The 18,810-nt window shown below is 47.5% G+C and overlaps 1 protein-coding gene across 2 annotated transcripts in view; it reads right to left on the bottom strand.

The window, feature by feature from the left end:
* Positions 1-47: 47 nt before the first annotated feature.
* Positions 48-18,810, bottom strand: part of samd11 (sterile alpha motif domain containing 11) — a 51,500-nt gene continuing 32,737 nt past the window's right edge. The window contains exons 6-13 of one of the 2 annotated variants that reach the window (XM_085393665.1): positions 15,946-16,110; positions 10,734-10,887; positions 5,613-5,728; positions 5,356-5,434; positions 4,470-5,248; positions 3,877-4,010; positions 2,647-2,757; positions 48-2,389 (exon numbers count right to left, since the gene is read on the bottom strand). In XM_085393665.1, the coding sequence (XP_085249791.1) occupies positions 2,114-2,389; positions 2,647-2,757; positions 3,877-4,010; positions 4,470-5,248; positions 5,356-5,434; positions 5,613-5,728; positions 10,734-10,887; positions 15,946-16,110 (1,814 nt within the window). In that variant the 3' untranslated portion in view covers positions 48-2,113. The remainder of the gene's footprint in view (positions 2,390-2,646; positions 2,758-3,876; positions 4,011-4,469; positions 5,249-5,355; positions 5,435-5,612; positions 5,729-10,733; positions 10,888-15,945; positions 16,111-18,810) is intronic. The other variant, XM_085393667.1, reaches the window with a different exon arrangement.

Raw genomic sequence — 18,810 nt, 5'->3', positions numbered from 1 at the left:
CACGGCTGTCCTACTCCCCCCCCCCCAGCTTGCCAGAATCCACAGCCAAACCGATGGCGATTCTGACCTTTATCACGAGGCACATTTACGGCACGTATTCACTGGTGTAGGAAGGACACAAGTGAACTACGTGTGGTGTGAATCCTTCAACTGCAGATCTGATTTGAGCAACTCTTGTGTGTCGTCACGTTTCCTCTGCTGTGGTTTTCAGTGAATTCTGAACCTCCTGGTGCAGAGGCCCGCCTAAAGCGAGGGGGAAGTCCCAGCAGAGTGAAGAGCGCACCGCTTTGAAGGAGGAAGGCGAGTGTGAGCGAGGGTTGCTCCTGGTTCTGTTGCTGTGTGCGTGTGTGGGTATATGAGGAGGGTCAGGTTTACCCCCACAGGCAGGGAGGCCTTGGCCTGCGGCTGAACCTCACACTCCGACAGCTGGTGTTGACCCGAACTGTGCCCCCCATGGGTCACCTCCCCTTTATAAAACACACACACACACACACACCCCGCCTCCTGCATGTTCTTTTTTAACGAAAGTACCACAAACACCTGAGGAGGAAAGAGCATTTCTGATATTTGAAGCAAACACGAGAGAAAGAAGAGGCTTTCTTTAGCATTTATTTCACCTGTGTGGTGAATAGAAAAATAGGATGAAGACAAACTTTTGAAGGGAAATCTAGAGACCATTTTTAATTTGTTTGCGTAGTAAAAAAAACAAAAAAAAACAAATTCAAAACATTTGCATTAAGAGCTTGTGCCTTTCTTTTCCCTGCAACCAAGAGAGAAAGTAAAAGTATCTTTGGAATTCCATCTTGAGGGCTAATTTTAATACATATCACCATCTGTTTTATCTACTACATTAAAAGTCCTATAAATATTTTTGTCCTCATATTTATATGCTGAAGTAGCATTCAAGATTGGAGCATACGTTTTTGTTGTTTGTTTTTTTTAATATTACACTTTTTTAAAAAAAAGGGCAAAACAAAAACTCATGAACAAAAAGTACCACCAAAGTTCAGCAAGTCACTTTTTTTTTTTTCCAGTAAAGAAAACCTTAATCGTGCAACTACATTTAACAAAAAGTAAAAGTACCACGTATGTAATCTTCAGGATATTTTCATCTTAAGCATGATTCTGTACAATTTTGCATGTTTTTCCTACCTCCCACAGTAGTCAACACAAGCGTACAATGACATAAGGGGTACAAACCACAGCTGCTATTGAGGCTTCTCCATTTCTTAGCATTTTTAATCCTTTGTTTGTCAGTAAACGACGGCTCTACCTGTGTCATCTCAAATAAGAGTCCCATTGAGTGAGGCACTAAGCCTAGCATTCCCCTGTTTGACCGTTAATGCAAAAAGAAGCGCAGACACGTTGTGAAACATGGTTTCAATTCCACATATCCGGTCATCTTTGGTATCGGGACAGCGGAATGCATAGTTGCAGTGATAAGAGAGGAAGCTGGTCAGATCTGGTGCTGCTCAGCATATACGTTTCAACTCCAGCCTCTAGAAGAAGAAAAAAAATAACCAAAAAAAAGAAAAACAAACCAACATACAGCACCACGCTGCTGTTTGGCCTCAGGGAAAGGGGCGAGGAAGAGGGGAGGGAGGGAGAAATGTCTCTTTTTTTAAATTCCTGGGCTTTGCAGGGTTCTGGGTGAGAGCAGTCAGAGATGCAGAGACTAGAGAAAGAGAGAAAGAGAGTGAGCGAGTGAGCAGAGCTTCCTCCAGCCCAGGAAGGAAGGAAGAGTTTCCGCTAGCGTCTGACTGTCTGACTTGCAAGAATGTCGCATTTGTGGCAGGGCTTTGCTCCATTTTTTTGGCAGGCTTGCTGTGACCAGCTGTCTCCTTTTTCTCTGTCGCTTCACGTCTCTTCCTTCCAACCCAGTTTCTTTGGATTCTGCTCGGCTACAGCCCCTGCAGAGGAACTCAGCTGATTGGTTTGTCGGATACGGTCCATACTGTCCAGTTGTCTTTTTTTTTTTTATTCAAGTCTGTTATTGTCCCGTAAATTTCAGCTCAAAAGGTGAAGGTATTGAGAGGTCAGTCTGCTTCAAGTTACACTCCCCCATCCCCATTCATGAGACTAGTCTTCCATTCTCACCCCTTCCCTTACACTCCTATGAGGGGGTTTTGGCCTCGTATCGTCCTACCACATTGCCGTTTTCCTGTTTGGGGGAGGAGCAACCTGGGGTGGGGCCGCTGTAAGGGGAGGAACTGCTGCTGGTGGAAGTGGGTCGGTGTGGCACAGAGAGAGAGAGGGGCAAGGGTGTGTCAGATGGCGCAGTCAGGGGGTCCCGATCGTGCTCTGGGGGTCGCAGGGCAGCAGAAGGTGGAAACGGGAATGCCAGCGGGAATCCTGTCATGTAGAAAAGCCTGCCAACGCGGCGAGCCACCTGAGGAGACGAGAGGAGATCACATGACTGTCAGTACAGCCTGTTGAGCATCGGGTTATGGACTAATGTGTACTGAATTTAGAGAGAGAAGAAGAGAGGCTGAGAATGTGGGGCAGGCTAGTTTAAGGGAATCAGCTATACTATTCTAGCAGTTTGTCTCGGTCCTACAGACGGGAACGCACACTCAGACAAACACGGGTCCACTTGATCATACACAAACACACACACTCTCACACGCGCAGGTCTGTGAGGTGTACCTGTGAGCGGATCTTGAGTGCGGGCCCCAGCTTTAATCCCATGGTGTTGAGCAGGTGCTCCTCAGTGAGCAGTGGCAATGTCTCTCCATCAATGGCCTGCTCCCGAAACACCTGGCGGAGACACAGCCTCTTCAGCCACAGCCCCGACACACACAGAAACACACACGACCCTACACATTCGCTCACACGAACACTACAGAACAGTGGGCTCTATTCCAAAATGTTTCATACTCATTTTGAGAACGCAATTGGAGATTATCAGGAAACATTTTTGCAATATGGATGATTCAAATTGTAGAGACTGTAGTCTTTTATCATTTTAAACATCGTAATGTTGGGATTGGGATGTTTTCTATGCCATATGTATATACGGTTATCATTTATTGTGCAAAAATGACTCCAAAGGTTCATCTAAATCTCCGAGTCTAAGACAGCTGAAGCCTAATTATGGTGTCTACTTTGTTCCTTATCAGTTCCCTTGGAGTCAGGACAGCAGCAAATCCCTCCCCATACACGTCTCTGACTCCAGAAATGTTCCTCTGGCCCTCTTCCACAAGATGTCTTTTGTCTCGTCTCCTTTCCATCACCCCCAACTGGTCACAGCACATGCTGCTCTTCCCTGAGCCTGGATCTGCTGGAGGAATCTTCCTGTTAAAAGGAGGTTTTTCCTTTCCACTGTTGCCAAAGTGCTCACTCATAGGTTGTCATTTGATTGTTGGGGTTTCTCTGGGTTATTGTAGGGGTCTTTACCTTACAATATTAAGCGCCTTGAGGTGACTGTTGTTGTAATTTGGCGCTATATAAAATAAGTTGAATTGAATACCTAGTCCTAATATTTTACTCGTTTCCATTTTCCAATGATGAGAACTTTCTCTGGATAGTTCATTTTGGAACGTCGCACAGCCTGGATTAACACACAAATGCACGTTTCATTCACACAAGCTACACCTACATGCACTTTAAACTCACCGTCATTCACACAAACGTGGCTCAAACCATTAAACATGACCATGCTCTCTCATGCATCCACACACATTCACAAAAACCTTGAAAAAGCTGCAGGTTTACTGCTTCTACCTAAATATAATGAGACGCCTTTGACAGTACTGCAGTGGTTTTGGGGTTTGAATTATATCTTAGTACACTGTTTTTCCTCTATGGTTAATAATCAGCCTGCCCCTGGCCTCAGTCCCCTTCTCTCTCTCTCTTTCCTGCTCTCTACGTTCTCACCTGTGTGTATTCAGCACATCCTGCCAGGCTGCTTATGAAGCCGCACACATCCTCCACACTCCACTTGCTGATGTCCTCCGCAGGGTTTGCTGTGGCCGAGTCCTCCCCATCCATGAAAAGACCTCCCAAAGAGCCTGAAAAAGCAGCAGTGGGTGAAAATGATGTGTCAATATATACACACACCAGGTACAAAGGTGCTATTTGTTTTCAAATGTGTATTTTTTTGGTTTGGTTTTAAGTGTCTGTGTTAAGTAAACTAATAGATATCTTAAACTCATTTAATAAATGACTGTTACAGTTTCCTTCAGGTGCTCATTACCAGTCTTTTCTTATGCTTTCATAAAGTAAACGTGCCGCTTGCTGCTATGTCATCCCACTTTATGCCTGCAAACCAACAACCCCCTCAATCCCTCCCTTCTGCCCACGTGGCTGTGCTGTTGGTGGCGTGCATGTGGGTCACCCTGGGGTCAGAGGAAGAGGCCCTAACAGGGAGAGGCCTCCACACTAGAGACACGCACAGAGAGTGATTCTAATGGATTTCACGTGTCAGCTCTGAGCTCTGTGTGTCGTGTGTGCGCGTCTGAGTCTCTCACCCGTGTGAAAATAAGGGTTGGCGTAGGGGAATCCGAAGGGAAATGACTGGGCATGAAGAGCAGGTAGCGGTGGCAGGAACCCTGGTGGCAGGTGGTACTTCAGATCGGTTTTGCCCAGTCCAGTGGTAAAAAGGTGGCGACTGGGGGACTCTGTACCTGCAGAACTACAAGGGGCACTCAGCCTGCCTGAGCGCTCTACAGTCTCCTTGGCACTGTCACACACTCCCTTGCTGCCAGTGTCTTTACCCCTGTCCTTGGGTTTACTGCTGGACTTGGCACCGACTCTCTCCAGCCTCTCATCGCACATCTCTGTCTCGCTGTCTGAGTCCTTCATTTCCTCTTCGTGCACTTCCATGTCTTCCTCCCTTCCTCTGTCCTCCCTTCCTTCTCTGTGATCCCCACTATGGATTTGCGTCTGGGGGACCCTGCGGGCCATCTTTCTGGATTCGGCATCTGTGCCAGCAGTGGAGCTCTGCGGCTGGGTGTCTTTGGGTGTGGACGACGCCCCCGGTTGTTGCTGTTGTTGGTGGTTGAGTGTTAGGAGGGGCGTGGTAGCCCCGTGTCGAAGCACCAGCATTGCGTTCGTGCGGCGGGCCAGTTCCTCGCGGAGAGGATGGCCCTCTGGGATGTCATGGAGGCTCCGCAATGCTGGATGGTCAAGAGGAATTCCAGGAGGTAGAGCCCCCAGAGGGTCAGAGCCCAACAGACGTTGCTGTTGCTGTCGCTGGTGGAGATTTTCCAACTCTTTCTGTCTCAGCAGCTCGGCTGACATCTCAAGTCTGCGGCAGCGAAACACAGAGAGGTTTACCACACAGTCCAAAAGCTTCCTAAACCCATATCTTAATACTTTTGATGTAGGCTTTCATCTTCACTTTATTAAACACACCTGGCCAGGTTCTGCTTTCTCAAGAGCTCCTGTTGGCGGGCAAAGAGCTCTGCTTGAGCTGGCTGAAGGAAACCGTAACCTGTAACAAAAACAGCACAAATGTAACAATGCAATGTCCCAAGTTTTGGAGGAATCTTTGAGTTAACATGTTACAAACTAAATCAAAGTGCCAAAAAGAAATACTAGGGTGAAAATTTGATTTTCTTTGTGTGTTGTGCAAAAGTATCCATCTGGCCTTAGAATTACTTATGACTCACCGGGGGCTTGGCAAAGAGCAGAGGGCATGCCAAGGAAAGGAGGCCGCAAGTGAGGTCCTAAGGCGATGTGAGGAGCAGTTGGAGGGGACAGTAGGGGTGGAGGATGGGACATTTCTCTGTGGACACAAATTAAACAAAAACATCAATCTCAATTTTAATTTTACTAAATAGGATGAAATAACACGAATGTTCGGCACACGCGACTTCCTACGTCAGTGGAACAGTTTTCACTTCACATTTTGATTTTTTTCCCCTCTCTCTTCTCAGAAAATTTCAGCTGCTGCTCTGTGTGTCTGTGTGTGTGCGTGCGCGAATGGTGCCACACTGCCAATGTATGCAGTGTATTTTTATCAGTGGTGCTCCAGAGGCCCTCATGTCGCCCCAGCGCCTCATCAGTCTTGTCACGCCGCAGCAAGCGCCGCTGGCCATTGCTGTACCCTGGACTGCAGCCTTTCCTTCCCCTGCCGCCTCACACATACACGCCACAACTCCAGACCCACACACATAATGAGGGCTGAATGCACAATGCCAGTGTGTCATGCTCCGACAGCTGGGGCGGCCCCTGCGTCTTGACCGGGGCCACGGGCTGAAGGACCTTCTAATTAACACTCATCCCTCCTCTCTTCTCCTCCTCTCCCCTTTTTTCTGTGTGCTCTTCTCCCTGCTTCCCTCCCTCTCTCCAGGCTGCATTGAAGCCAGTGAAAAGATGGAGCATCCTACAACCCCTGTTTCTGAAAAGGTCTCTCCATTATTGGCTTAGTCTTTTGTCCTCTTTGAGGGGGAAAGGTGCCTCTCACCTTTCCCCCTCTTTCTCCATCTCTCCCTCTGTATTACCCACCTTTTTTCTGTTCTTTACTCCCTTCTCTCTCCTTCTCTATGACCTCTGAAAAATCTGTCTGCTCTCTACTGTTATTCCTTTTGCCTGTGTATTTTTATCTCTCCTCATCCCTTCATCTTATCCTGTTTTCGCCTTGTGCATCACTTCCCTTTTTCCCCTCCCTTCTGTCATTCTGTCCCTCTTTCAGTTTGGCGTGCATCCTTGGGGGCGCGGGAATATGGCTTCTGAAGCAGCACGTAATGTGTGAAAAGTGAGGCATGTGCACTTTGACCCACTGAAGGCGTCAGAGTGTGCGAGGCTTTGATCCCAGAGTGGATGATGATGCCGCCCGCCTGCTCTGTCTCTCTACCCTCTCTCGAGCCTTTTCCAGGGCCTTTTCCTGAGCTCAAGCTCAAGCTTCTTTTACCCACACGTCTCCACTTCACTCCCCTCTCTGCTCCCCGAGCTGCTGCAATCACACCAATCAGAGCTCAGCTGTGCGCGACTGCCGCCGCACAAAAGCATACACGGGAAACAAGCTGAGGAAAACAACAGAGTCAAAACCAACACTGGGACACATGCGACCGCAAATATTGTTTTGCAACCGTGTTCAAATTAGCCAGCGCCTGCATGTCTCCCGCCTCACTAAATGGTGAGGGAAAAGAGAGAGAGAGAGAGAGAGAGGGGAACTGTGAAGAGGGAGGGCACATCTACGAGAGCTGGTGGATGAGATGGGGTGGTGTGGGAGGTGTGAGGTGGCAGAGGCAGCACTGAGAGGGTGGGTGGGTGTGTGTGCTGGAGAGGGGAGGGAATGGGGGGGCGGCAGCATTCATCGATCGCCTCCGCCGCTGAAATGTTAATGCTAATCGTATAACCGCTCTCTCCGGCGGTGCCTCGCACTCCAGTGGCAGCTCCAATTAATCTTGGGTGAGGGCTGTGGCGCGTGACCCTGGAGCCGCGAGCCGGGGCCCCGCTAGCCGCTGCTTATGTAATTACACCGCCCAGTGTGTAATCACCTGGCCTAATCCCTCAGGGCTAGCAATTAGCCTTCCGACGCGCAGTTCCACTAGGCTACGTTAAGGCGCCCCCCAAGCCTCCCCCCCCCCGCGCCGCCCGACCATGGCTCCCGCATGCCAAATTCCCATCACCCCCCCCCCCCCCCCACACACCCCTCTGATATTCCCCCTTTCTTCTTCCCTCTTCTTGTACCGCCTACCCTTGCCTAGCGTTAGCCCTCAAATGAATAACGGTCAATTAAAGCTGCATGACTGGGGCTGCCAGGCGTCTGCGCCACCATAATTAGGCCTAATCACGGGGAGTGAGAGAGAGAGAGAAAGAGGAGAGAGAGAGAAGAGAAGGAGTGTTTGTCTGACACTCCCCTCCACTCCCTTCCTTCATCTCTCCCTCTCTTCCTCTTTTTATAGGAGGCAATTTTGAGGGAGGAGTGGCAGACATTAGTCGTTTTGCTCTGGGGCTGTGTGTGTGTGTGTTGGGTGCTCCTACATGTGTTTGTGTGTACTTGTCTGTTTTTCTCTGTGTGGTTTTATTTTCTCTTTTTTTTTTTTGCACCATCTTTGCATTTTGTTGGCAAACCACTGACATGCTATAAAAAGATGAGGCAAAAAAACTCAGAGACTGAAAATAGGCAGACTCACAAATGCAAGGTGGACTCATAATCAAGCAAAACTGTATCGCTGGATTCTCTCTTTCAGCCTGTGTGTCTCCTGCCTGCAGTGAGGCCAGGGGCTCCTGGGGAATTCACTGGTGTGTGGCGACCTGTCAGAGTGGCGACAGCGGCCCCATCCCACAGCAGCCCAGGCAGTGTGTGTGTGTGTATAAGTGCGTCTGTGTAAGTGTGTGTGACAGGGCTGCCCTTAATGACTGGAGCGTGGGGGGATTAGGAGCGCCGCGCGGCCGCCTTCGGCTCCTTCTCCGCAGGAACACATTTACACAGGAAGCTCATTAAAATGGATGAGGCTCCCTCCACGCTTGCGCTCTCTCTCCCTCTCCCACCCTCCCCTTATCTCACACTCTCCCAATCTCCTCACTCCCTATTTTTGTTCATCTCTCTCTCGCTCTCTCTGTTACTCCGTCATCTCGCCATCTCCCATCTCCTCTCTTCCTTTTTTGCTTCCCTTTCTTCATTCCCGCTTTATGCTCCAATGTCCCCCCCCACACACACACACACACACTCTCTTTACTTGTCTCTACCCCTCCCCTATTTGCCTTGCAGATGCTTGGTGAGCTTAGTGCCATTTAAGGCCAGACAAATGGAACGCCAGGCTCTAAGCCCATCGAGCGGCCCTAATGATTTGTTTTTAACAATGGGCCCTAATGGGCCCCAGGTAATCAATGATGAGGGGTCGATGGAAAGGTGAGCCACGGAGAGAGTTAGGGAGGAAGAGAGGGGAGCGCTTCCATCTCTAACTCACTCCCTCAGCCTTCATTCTTCATTTTATTGCTGTTATTATTATTTTTTCAATATACCAATTATCTCCATATTAATTTTCTCCTCACTTTTGCACTCATTCTCTCTGTCCCCCCCCCCCCCCCCACCTCTCTCTCTCTTCTTTTTACTAGTTCTGTTTATCGTTATTTATCTATTTCTATCGTCCGATAACGATATAAATCACAAAAATGTAACATTTTCTGTCAATTCTGTGAATCTCGGGCAGCTCGACTTGCGTGAAGTGTTTCCAGCTGCGCGTCGTGTAGCTGGAGTCGAGTGTTTTAACCGATGCATGAAACGATACATTTTTAGACATAAGTTGTAAAGGCCGCCGTTTTCTTTGTGCGTATTTATTACACGGCGTGCTGCGGGGAAAAGCCTGTTCTAACGTTTGAGTCTAAGGTTTATTTTTTAGCACCTGGCGGCTCTTTTCTACTTCTCATCCGTAAATAATCTGCTCTTTCACGTGATTCAGTTTATTTTGAAAAGTCTCAACAGGATCTTGAGCTTTATTGCGAAAGGTTTATGTGGAACATAAACAAGCGGACACGTGATGGTTTTACCGTCATTGTTGCTAACGACAACGCATAAAAACAGGCGCTTGTCCGTCCGTAGTGTGGTTATATTAAATATAAGAGAAAGAGAGAACTTTAAGAAATTAATATAGCCACTACAGTGACCGTCAAAACGATGAAAAAATATTGCTGTAAACAGTTTATTTTGCGACACCACAAAACAAACAATAGCGTAAAATGAAACGATAGACGTTTTTATATGGTCATCCGATATATATCGTTATATCGAGCAGCCTTAGGTCCATTTGTCTTTTCTTCCTGTACTACTGCTTGGACAATAGCACAAGTGATAGACAGATTAAACTGTTTCACTGAGGGTTAAACAGAACGCACAAGCAGGGAAGAGTGAGGTAGAGACAGACGGACGGACGGACGGATGGAGGTAGGGTGAGGCCTAGTTAACTCTCCCCGGTCCTGTGTGGCTAATTACTTTGTGTGCTGTCGGAGAACAGCCGCGGCTCACTGAGTACATTCACACTGCACCACTGGCCTCTCTCACACACGCGCACGCACACACAAATTAGCAGACATATTCACACAAACAAACCCAGATTCAATCCGCATAGATGAGTATGCATGCAGACCGCCAGCTTGAAAAATGGAACAAACACATGAACACTCAGCCCCCCCCCCCCCCAATCTTGCCACAACACACACACACTATATACACCCCCACAGTCTCCCAGAGCTGCACCACACAGCGCCTGGCCGCTCTGCTTCCTGCTTATTTCCCCCTCCTGCCCCTCACCAACCCCTCTCTGCCTCTCTCTCTCTCATGCACACACAAGCGCACACACCCTGCTGCCGCACCGCCGGCCCATTATCGATCCCCCGCCTCTCCCCGCGCCACATAAATAATCGACAAGCAATTACCCGCCCACTCCCGCTGCCCCTGGCTTTGTTTGGGAGGCGCAGGGGCCAGCGCTTTGGGGGGGAGGGAGGAAGAGCTGGCGTGCAGGCGTGCAACTCCACAGTGGTAGCCAAGAGGTTATTGGATCCTCAGTTTAGCCATGTATGTGGAAATGCACACGCTCACACCAACTCTGCAGCACACAGGAAAAGCCAAATATGAGATCAGATCTCGCTGAGGAAGGTGGGGGTGCTATACAGTGCTGTGCTGATGCAAACTGGCAGGTGATTAACTCCAACTCTTATGGTATGAAGTTATATACATGTGCCAGGTGGATGCAGGTGTTAGGGTTTCTTTTTTCCTAATAATGAATAATGCCGGTATTTGCTTCAACAGCTACAGCTGGTTACGGCAGCGCTGATGTTTTTACCTGTCGGTATAATGTGCGTCCCGATGCTGCGGCAGGCCCTGCTTGCGTCTCTGGCTGGATGAAGAAGAGCTTCCCGCCGAGGGCAGGTGAGCTTCTAAGGCCACTGGATTCCTCACCGCCGCAGCCAGCGCTTCCTGGCGAGCTCGCAGCATGTCTGCATTACGGAGCAAAGGGGCAAAACAGGGGAAAGCACGGCAGGAGGAAAAGAAATGAGATGATAGTGTTGATGTGACAAAGATGGGATAAATATGAAAGAAAAGATGGATCAGAAAAGAAAGAGGATGTAAAGGGAGAAAGGGTGATGAAGTTTAGCATCCAGTTGTATTTTACTGAACATTTGTAAAAACACAATTCAACTAATTATACATTTAGCTGCTGATATTTGGCTTTTAATATGTGATACAAGTTATTAGAACAAAAAACAGAAGTGGCACATGCTCTCAAAAGTTATTTATTATCCTGTAGTGATGGATTTAAGGGTCAAGTATGCAGGCAGCTTATAAAAACACCCAATAAGTCATTAAGAACTCCACTCGGCCTCATTCCATCTTTACACTGAAATGATGGATTTTCTTATCCATTCATCTACATATACAGATATCCACACAGAGTTTAAAGCCATGTGTCTTGCTTTGGAACTGAGCTGACCCCATTTAAGTGAATGAAAAGTAAAATTTCTGCTATTATTTTTTCTGATATTTATTTAAAAAAAAGCCTGCTGTGCAAAAAGCAGCACAGTATGTGCAGAGTGTTTTTACCCCTCACAACCACCACCACCGTGCCTTCTCCCTCCATCTCTACCTGCCCTCTCCCCTGCACCTTATGCCCTCCACCTCTTGCCTCATTCCATCTCTTTCTTCTCTTATCCCCCTCTCCCTCTCTTTCTTTTCCTCCCTCTCCCCGATTCTCTCTCGCCCTCGAAGGAGAAGAGGACTCATCATTATCAAGCCAGGCCAGGCCACACCAGGAGACATGGCTTCTAATGAGAGAAAAATCCATCCTGCTCTCTCTCCTCCCTCTCACTCTCTGCCTCAATCTATCCATCCCCCCAACCCTCCCCCAACTTTTTTTTTTTTTTTTTTTTAATTAGACAGATCCCTCGGGAGCTAGGGGCCATTTCCGCCGCCGGTACGGGTGTGATGTGTGTTTCTGTGTGTCTGCGTGATTTAGGTGCTTACGTGTATGTGCCCGGCTGTGTGTGTGTGTGTACACGCGTGTGTGCGTGTGTTGAAGCAGTTGAGCGGGCGCCGAGGTGGGGGGGTGAAGCGACAGATATTAATGCGGCCTAGCTCCGGTGTATCGATCTGTTTGCTGCGCCAGGCCGCGAGGGACTCTGCTGGCGGCAGACAAGGGTGTGTGTGTGTGTGTGTAAATGGGGGGGAGGAGGATAGGGAGGGTTGTGAGAGATAAGGGAAGGATCAGAGGGAACTGAAGCCCCAAAGCGCACGCGCACACACATACACACACATACACACACACACACACACTCTGTTGAGCACTTGCATACAAGGTGCAGTGAAGACAGGGTAGGATAGTTGACCTCTATAAGTTTCCTTTGGTCGCAGTCCCACCTCCACCAATTATTTTGTATGTCTGGCTCAGTTAAAGGGTTTACTTTAGCAGTTTTGTTAGTCTTTAGGAGCACCAAGCACCCAACTGAGAAAGAATGGTCACAATAAAAGCTGCAGAGACAAACAATCTCACCATGCTGGAGACCAAGGAGCAAACACACCAACTTTTAGTTGATGTTTAAAATAACAGTTTGGCTGAGGCAGATGACACTGAGCCATAAATGTTTCCAGGGGATTCTGAAAAGTTAAGAGGTCATGAAACACTTGCCGTTCATTAAAGTTCATTAAATTACTAATGTTCTAAGTATTTGTTATTTATTTATTTACTGATGAGCAGCAGACCAGCGTTTTGGTTTCACTGTCATGTTTTCATTTCTAAATGCGACATACGTCCTAACATTAATAAATTTCCAGACACATTGTTTGTGTTTTGAGATCCTACACTTCCCATCATGCTTCTCATTAGACTTTTAAAGGAGTCCAGCCAGCCGGACATTTATTTTTAAAATATGAAAATCAATCTTAAAACCCCCAAATATGATTTCCCAAAAGTAACTAAGACCTTGAATTTGACAGGTGTAACAGGTGATATACTCCCTTAAATCGACACAGTACAAGCCTTATGACCTTTGCTTCTCCGTCTATTATTTCTTCCTGTTATTCTCTACATGTTCACTCCATGGAAACGATGCATCACTTCAATATTGGGTCCATATTTTCTCTCTCCCTCCCTCTCTCTTGAATTCTCTTTCATGTGAACTGAGAGCAGCATGGTCACCTGGGGCTCTAACCCTCTCTTTTTCTCTTTGTGTGTGTGTGTGTGTGTGTGGGGGGGGGGACAGATTAGGTGCTCGGACTCAGAATGTTCCCCTCTAAAACTCTTGTCTCATGTTGCAGCTGCTGGCACACAAGAGGAGAGCCCCTCTGACTACAAATTAGAGTCCTAATTGCAGATGGACACACACACGCATACACCTCTTTCTTTGCATGAGTTATTTTGGGAAGTCCCAGTTTGTCATTCGGACCCATTCCACTTATCCCTCTTTTGTGCCATCCCATTTTTCTCCCCACCACCATTCCGGGAGTTGGGCCTAAATCCCCTCAGTTAAGCCGGGCTTTCCTCAGCACGAGAATACAGGGGAGCGCTGCGCTGATGCAGCTTGGCCGGCCCCGTGATGGATTTGGTGGACTGGCAGGTACACAAAAGCCAGCATCTATCCGCTAAAGCGCACCATACACCAGAAAATTAAGCATCTTTTCAGGAAGAAGCATTTATCAGCATTTAGCCAGTATCATAGGCTTATGCAGCTGTAAATATGCGGCATGTGTGCTCATGCTGAACGTCCTCGTCCTTTGACCAAACGCACTGCTTGATTTTTTCACTTTTTTGGGATGGTGCTAGAGGTGTTACGCACAGCTCCACATTTCGACGCTGACTGAACTCCAAGAGACAAAACAGGAGAAGACGCCCCCCCATCCCACCCCTCCTTTCACTTTCATCTGGATCTCTACCCCCACCTCTCATTTTCTTTTCTCTCTTCTTTACTCTCCTTTCATCATATGAAGAGGGAGGGAAAGTCCTCCTGGCCATTTCTACATCCCTTCCTCCCCTCCACCTCCACCCCCAATTTCAACCCTCCACCCCCCCCCCCCCCCACCCCCACCCCTCACACCCACACCCCCAATCACTTCTTTTGGTACTCTTCTTTTGCCCATCAGGTCCAGAGAGAGAGCCTCTCACACAACACGTTGCAACTACACATTTGCGTGCACACACATCTAGACGCATGCAAGGAGACTTGCTCTTCACCCCCACCTCTCCACGCACGCACACTTTCATTTTCTGTGCCCCACACTTCAAACACATGAAAGGATGCTCTGCGGGGACCAAGGCTAAAGGGAGAGTTGGCGGTAAGGAAAAAGGAGGAGGAAGAGGGGAGGTGGTATAAAAGCAAGCATGAGAGGCAAATGTATAGGAGAGATGAGGGGCCCCGGGGGGGTGGGGGTGGCGTAGGTGGTTAAAGAAGAGGGTCATGGGGGCCTCATTGGAGACCAGGTCAATGTCAAGGGGCTCGCTCTCGCTGAAGTGATTCACATCGGCCTCTCAAGAGACAAAACAGCCATCCCTCTGTCCTACATCCTAAACTGTTCACAGTGTGGTTCCTAACAAGCGCCACCTGTTAATTGGAGAAAGGGAGGATGTGGAAGCAGTGTTGTGTTTGGCAAATAAACCTGTAAACAGCCAGTGGATTTATAGAGAAATATGGAAGGGTGGCTGTCAGCACTAGCAAAGCCTGCACTGCCCGTGGCTCCTCAGCCACTGACAGCATCTAACACATATAAACAGGAGTGTGCTATGTCACAAGGAAATTATCTTTAAGTGATGGGTTCATTTAGTGTGTGGCAACTGTAACTTGTTTTATATTTCTTCCTCGAGGAGAAGTTATTTATTTGTTCTTCCCTCATTTGTGTTCCTTCTTCATTTCCTCTCCATAGATATAAATTTTTTCCCCTCTTTACCCGTGCCTCTTCTTCTCTGCACAAGTGCTGGTCGCACAAAGAAAGCATATTTGCAGAATAAAGGATAATGTGGAAACTATCAAATGATTTGGAATGTGGAAGTGAAGAAAAGGAAGCGAGTATGTCAGCATCGCGCCAGAGCGCCTGCCTCAAAACCGACAGAGCTTCTGGGAAAGGAAGCCGGTGATCAGACTTAGCCCAGGGCCATAAAACCCCCAGAATTTTGCCTCTAAACTCCTCTAAAACGAGGGGGGGGGGGGGGGGGCAATTAAAGCTTTTATAGGCTTCGCCCCTAGATTTGCAACCAGCAATTAAAAATCATTACTAATCAAATAAAATTAAAAGCTGCTCAAACTACAATTTGGCCCAAGCACTGATTGGATTTATACTACTGCAAGAAAGACTCGTGTTAAAAAAAAAAAAAAAGACACTGGTAGCAGTCAATGTTACATCCTATAGAAAAAATGTGAGAAAATATTAACATTTCACGCTCAGCGACAAGAACAAAAAGCCAGCTTATCAATCTGTAACAACTTTTCTCATTTTCTCTCCTCCCCGCCCATCAAACTCCAGTTTCCTCAAGATAAAACTGGGGAATTTTATGTCTATAGAAACTCAGTGAATATGTGACACACTAGAGGTTTCCTGGGTGAGACTTAGAGGGTTGGCAGGCAGCCAATGAGAGCTCCTGGATCAATCATGGCGTTGATGCATGTGAAGGCTTGTGGGTGTTGTTAACAACGGAGAGTCGGGGTGGTCAGAAATCACCCTGAGTGACACTTTGACACTGGGTGGGCAAGCACCGCAAATAGAAATGTCAGCCGTCTCAGTGGCCGGGGTTTCACAATGGCAGCGGCGTGGCACGGTGCTACATGGTAGTGTGAACACAGAGCTGTACTCCAGGGTTACCAGGTAGCACTGCACCTCAGTGACTTAGCGACAGGTGATGGAGGAGGGTTATTTTGTTTCGTTTCTTAAAAGATGCTTGAATTAAAGTGAACAAAAAGAAACCTCTAGATCTTTTATGTAAGAATTTCTAAATATATATTACTATTAAGAATTTAAAAATCTGTGGAGTGGGGAAAGATTAGAAATAGCAAGACAGAGCTTTGTGTACTGACCGTGACCGGGCAGACCCATGCTGCTTGCTAGCTGGTAGAGGCGTTGCTGCTGCTCCTCGTAGGACCCTTGCTCGCTGAGCGCTGACATCATGCGCCTGTAATGTTCCTCAGGGCTCATGTGGCCGTGGCTGCCGCCTGCCTCCACCCCTGGGCTCTGGGAGTTTTCTGCAGAAAGGAGGGGAGGGATTAGCGATTGTCAGTAGCAAACTGATCGGGAAATTTCTTTTAACTTGATCTCCAGGCTCTGAAGCTCTCCCCATAAATTTCTATCACCTCAGTGGCACACGAGATATTTATAGGAAGAACAGTCCACATTCATTTGCATGTCACGATTGTGCAGAGCACGCCACAAGCAAGAGGTTGCATGAAATGTAATACTGTTAGCAGCCTCAAAGCATTAGTGGCTCTAAATGGTAACCAGAGGTCACAGATTTGTGAAATTTTGCAGTTCAACAGCTAAAAAGCCGATTCAACATCAGACACATGAAGCACTGTGCTTTAACATTACTGCGAACTTTATTGTCAGATAAGAAAGAGTGATTCAAACCTTTTCTAGTTAAAATTAGATTTCAGTTCTTAAAAGTACTAGACCCTTTGAGAAATACCTAAATATTAAACATGTTTTGGTCATATTTTCTCATTTTACCTAATAAAACAAGTATAAGTTTTATGCATATGTTAAATATGAGTCAGAACATGTGCTTTCAAAGATCATGAAGGTCCAGTGGACTGGAAGCCTCTTCACATGAAGCTACATGCGTAGAGCCATGCATTGTTAATGTTCAGAGCCTGACCCCATCATGAACTCACAATTTCTCTTACACAAAGCGCATCAGTAGCTCCGGTAACACTGCAGTGATGAAACTTACTGTATATAATGCAGAAAACTCAACAGTACAAAACAACTCTCAGCTTCGACCACTGTTAGTGTGGGTACGTGTGTGTGTAACACCTCTCTGTTGTGTTTAGGGTGTTGCGAAGACAATGCGGTGTATGATGTCTATCTAGCCGTCAGTCCCCCATACTTAATCTCCCTGCCTTTGACCTCCCTCTTCCCCCTCCCTGTCAATAGTAACATGATCTAAGGTAAGAACGGAGGGGGATATAGGAAGGTGGTTAGGGAGTTAGAAAAGGGAGACAGAGGATGAGGTGGAGGAGGGAGAAGCAGAGGAAAGAAGCAGGGGTTATTTTTACCACCCTCCTCCTTATTGAAACCTGAGTCTGGCCCCGGGCAGGCGAGCAGGAGTGGCGCTGAGGAGCGGAGGTGGGGTGGAGGTGGTGAGGGAGGAAGCGAACACGCAAGCATCTCTGTCTCCACCGACAAGCTCCAGCTAATCCACCCAAGGTCCTCGAGTGTTTGTGTGTGCGTCCGTGTGTGCGTGCGCAACTAGTCTGTGCCTGTCTAAAGTTTTCCTGCTCTCTAAACACAGCAGGGGGTGCCGACTTTGCAACTGAAAGAAAAACAGACATCATTTACACAGTGGTATCCAATCTCTCTGGCTCCATCCACACACTACCCTCACAGTCTGTCTCTTTTAGTCTGTTCTCCACCTGCATTAGTCATTAAAGGATCTCTTGTGTCACCACACTTGGAGGCAAAAAGATGTAACTTAGCATAGATAACACACAAATACTAACCCACGTACAGGTGCCGCGTCAGGCTTTGGGTGTGGACGGAGCTCAAGGTTAAGACACAGGATCAGCAATGTTTTGACAAGGCTTAAATGCACTTTTCTGGACAGCTGGCTGCACGCGCGCACGCGCGCACACACACACACACACACACACACACACACACACACACACACACACACACACACACACACACACACACACACACACACACACACACACACAGAAACAGAGTCTGCTTTATCAGTTTCTCTTGTTTCAGTTTCAGTTTGTGCATGTACAGCAGAGGAAGAATGTATGTATGTATATATGCAAAGCATATACAGAGATTGTGTTTTTAAAACCAGAAACCTAACCATACACACTGTGAGAGGCACAAAAACACAAACTCAAAACACACAAACCTCCATTTGCCTTAAAAGGAAACCGAGCCAGAATACACAAACACACACACACACTATTCTCAACCAATAACAAACCCATGCATCTTTCAGAGGCAGGGTTGTGTCTAAGTAAGACGATAATGGCCACGAATGAGTGCTTCTGTACACAGAGAAAGAGGAAAGAGGCTCCAGGCAGGACTGCAGTCGGTCAAAGGTCACCTGGTGGCCAAAGGTCAAAACAGGGATCACGCCGAGCTCGACACAGCTCAGTCTTACATCCGAATCACACACAACTGCTTTCACTCATCTAAATTTTAATCCATACTTTAACCCTCAGAAAGAAGATTTTATTAGTTTGTCAAATAAGAAGTGCAGTGTATGCACAGCGCTTGTGAGTCTGCAAAGATAAGATGTGTGGTGAGCTGCCCTTGGGTTTTGCCTGCTGTATAATGCATCAGTCAGGAAGTCTTCGTCAGGAGCCCAGAGGGACAGACTCGGTGGCCGTGCCAGCTCCACGCCGGGCGCCTGGTTTCACACCACACGAGGGAGATATGAATAATAGAGGACAGCGCCCGGATTGCAGCACTACAGAGGAGCACCGTCTTACCAAGGTGTGCCTTGTCAAGGTCCGTCATTTACGCTGTGCTAATTTCACCTAGAGAGCAAATGCTTATGCTCATATGAGTGTGTCTGCCTGAGGATATTACTGTACACATGTGTTTGTTTGGAAGATGACAGACGGGACAGGCGCCCATGCCCTCAAATCACAGTTTTCATTCATTTTTTGTGGAACACACACATATATAGAGGTGATCAATGTTTGATCTTTTTCAGGGCTAAAAATGAAACT

The sequence above is a fragment of the Rhamphochromis longiceps genome, linkage group LG20 (assembly GCF_057381845.1).
Source record: "Rhamphochromis longiceps isolate RC_006_pf linkage group LG20, R_longiceps_female_GT1.1, whole genome shotgun sequence".
NCBI classification, from domain to species: Eukaryota; Metazoa; Chordata; class Actinopteri; order Cichliformes; family Cichlidae; genus Rhamphochromis; species Rhamphochromis longiceps.
This window is presented reverse-complemented; position numbering and strand designations above follow the sequence as displayed.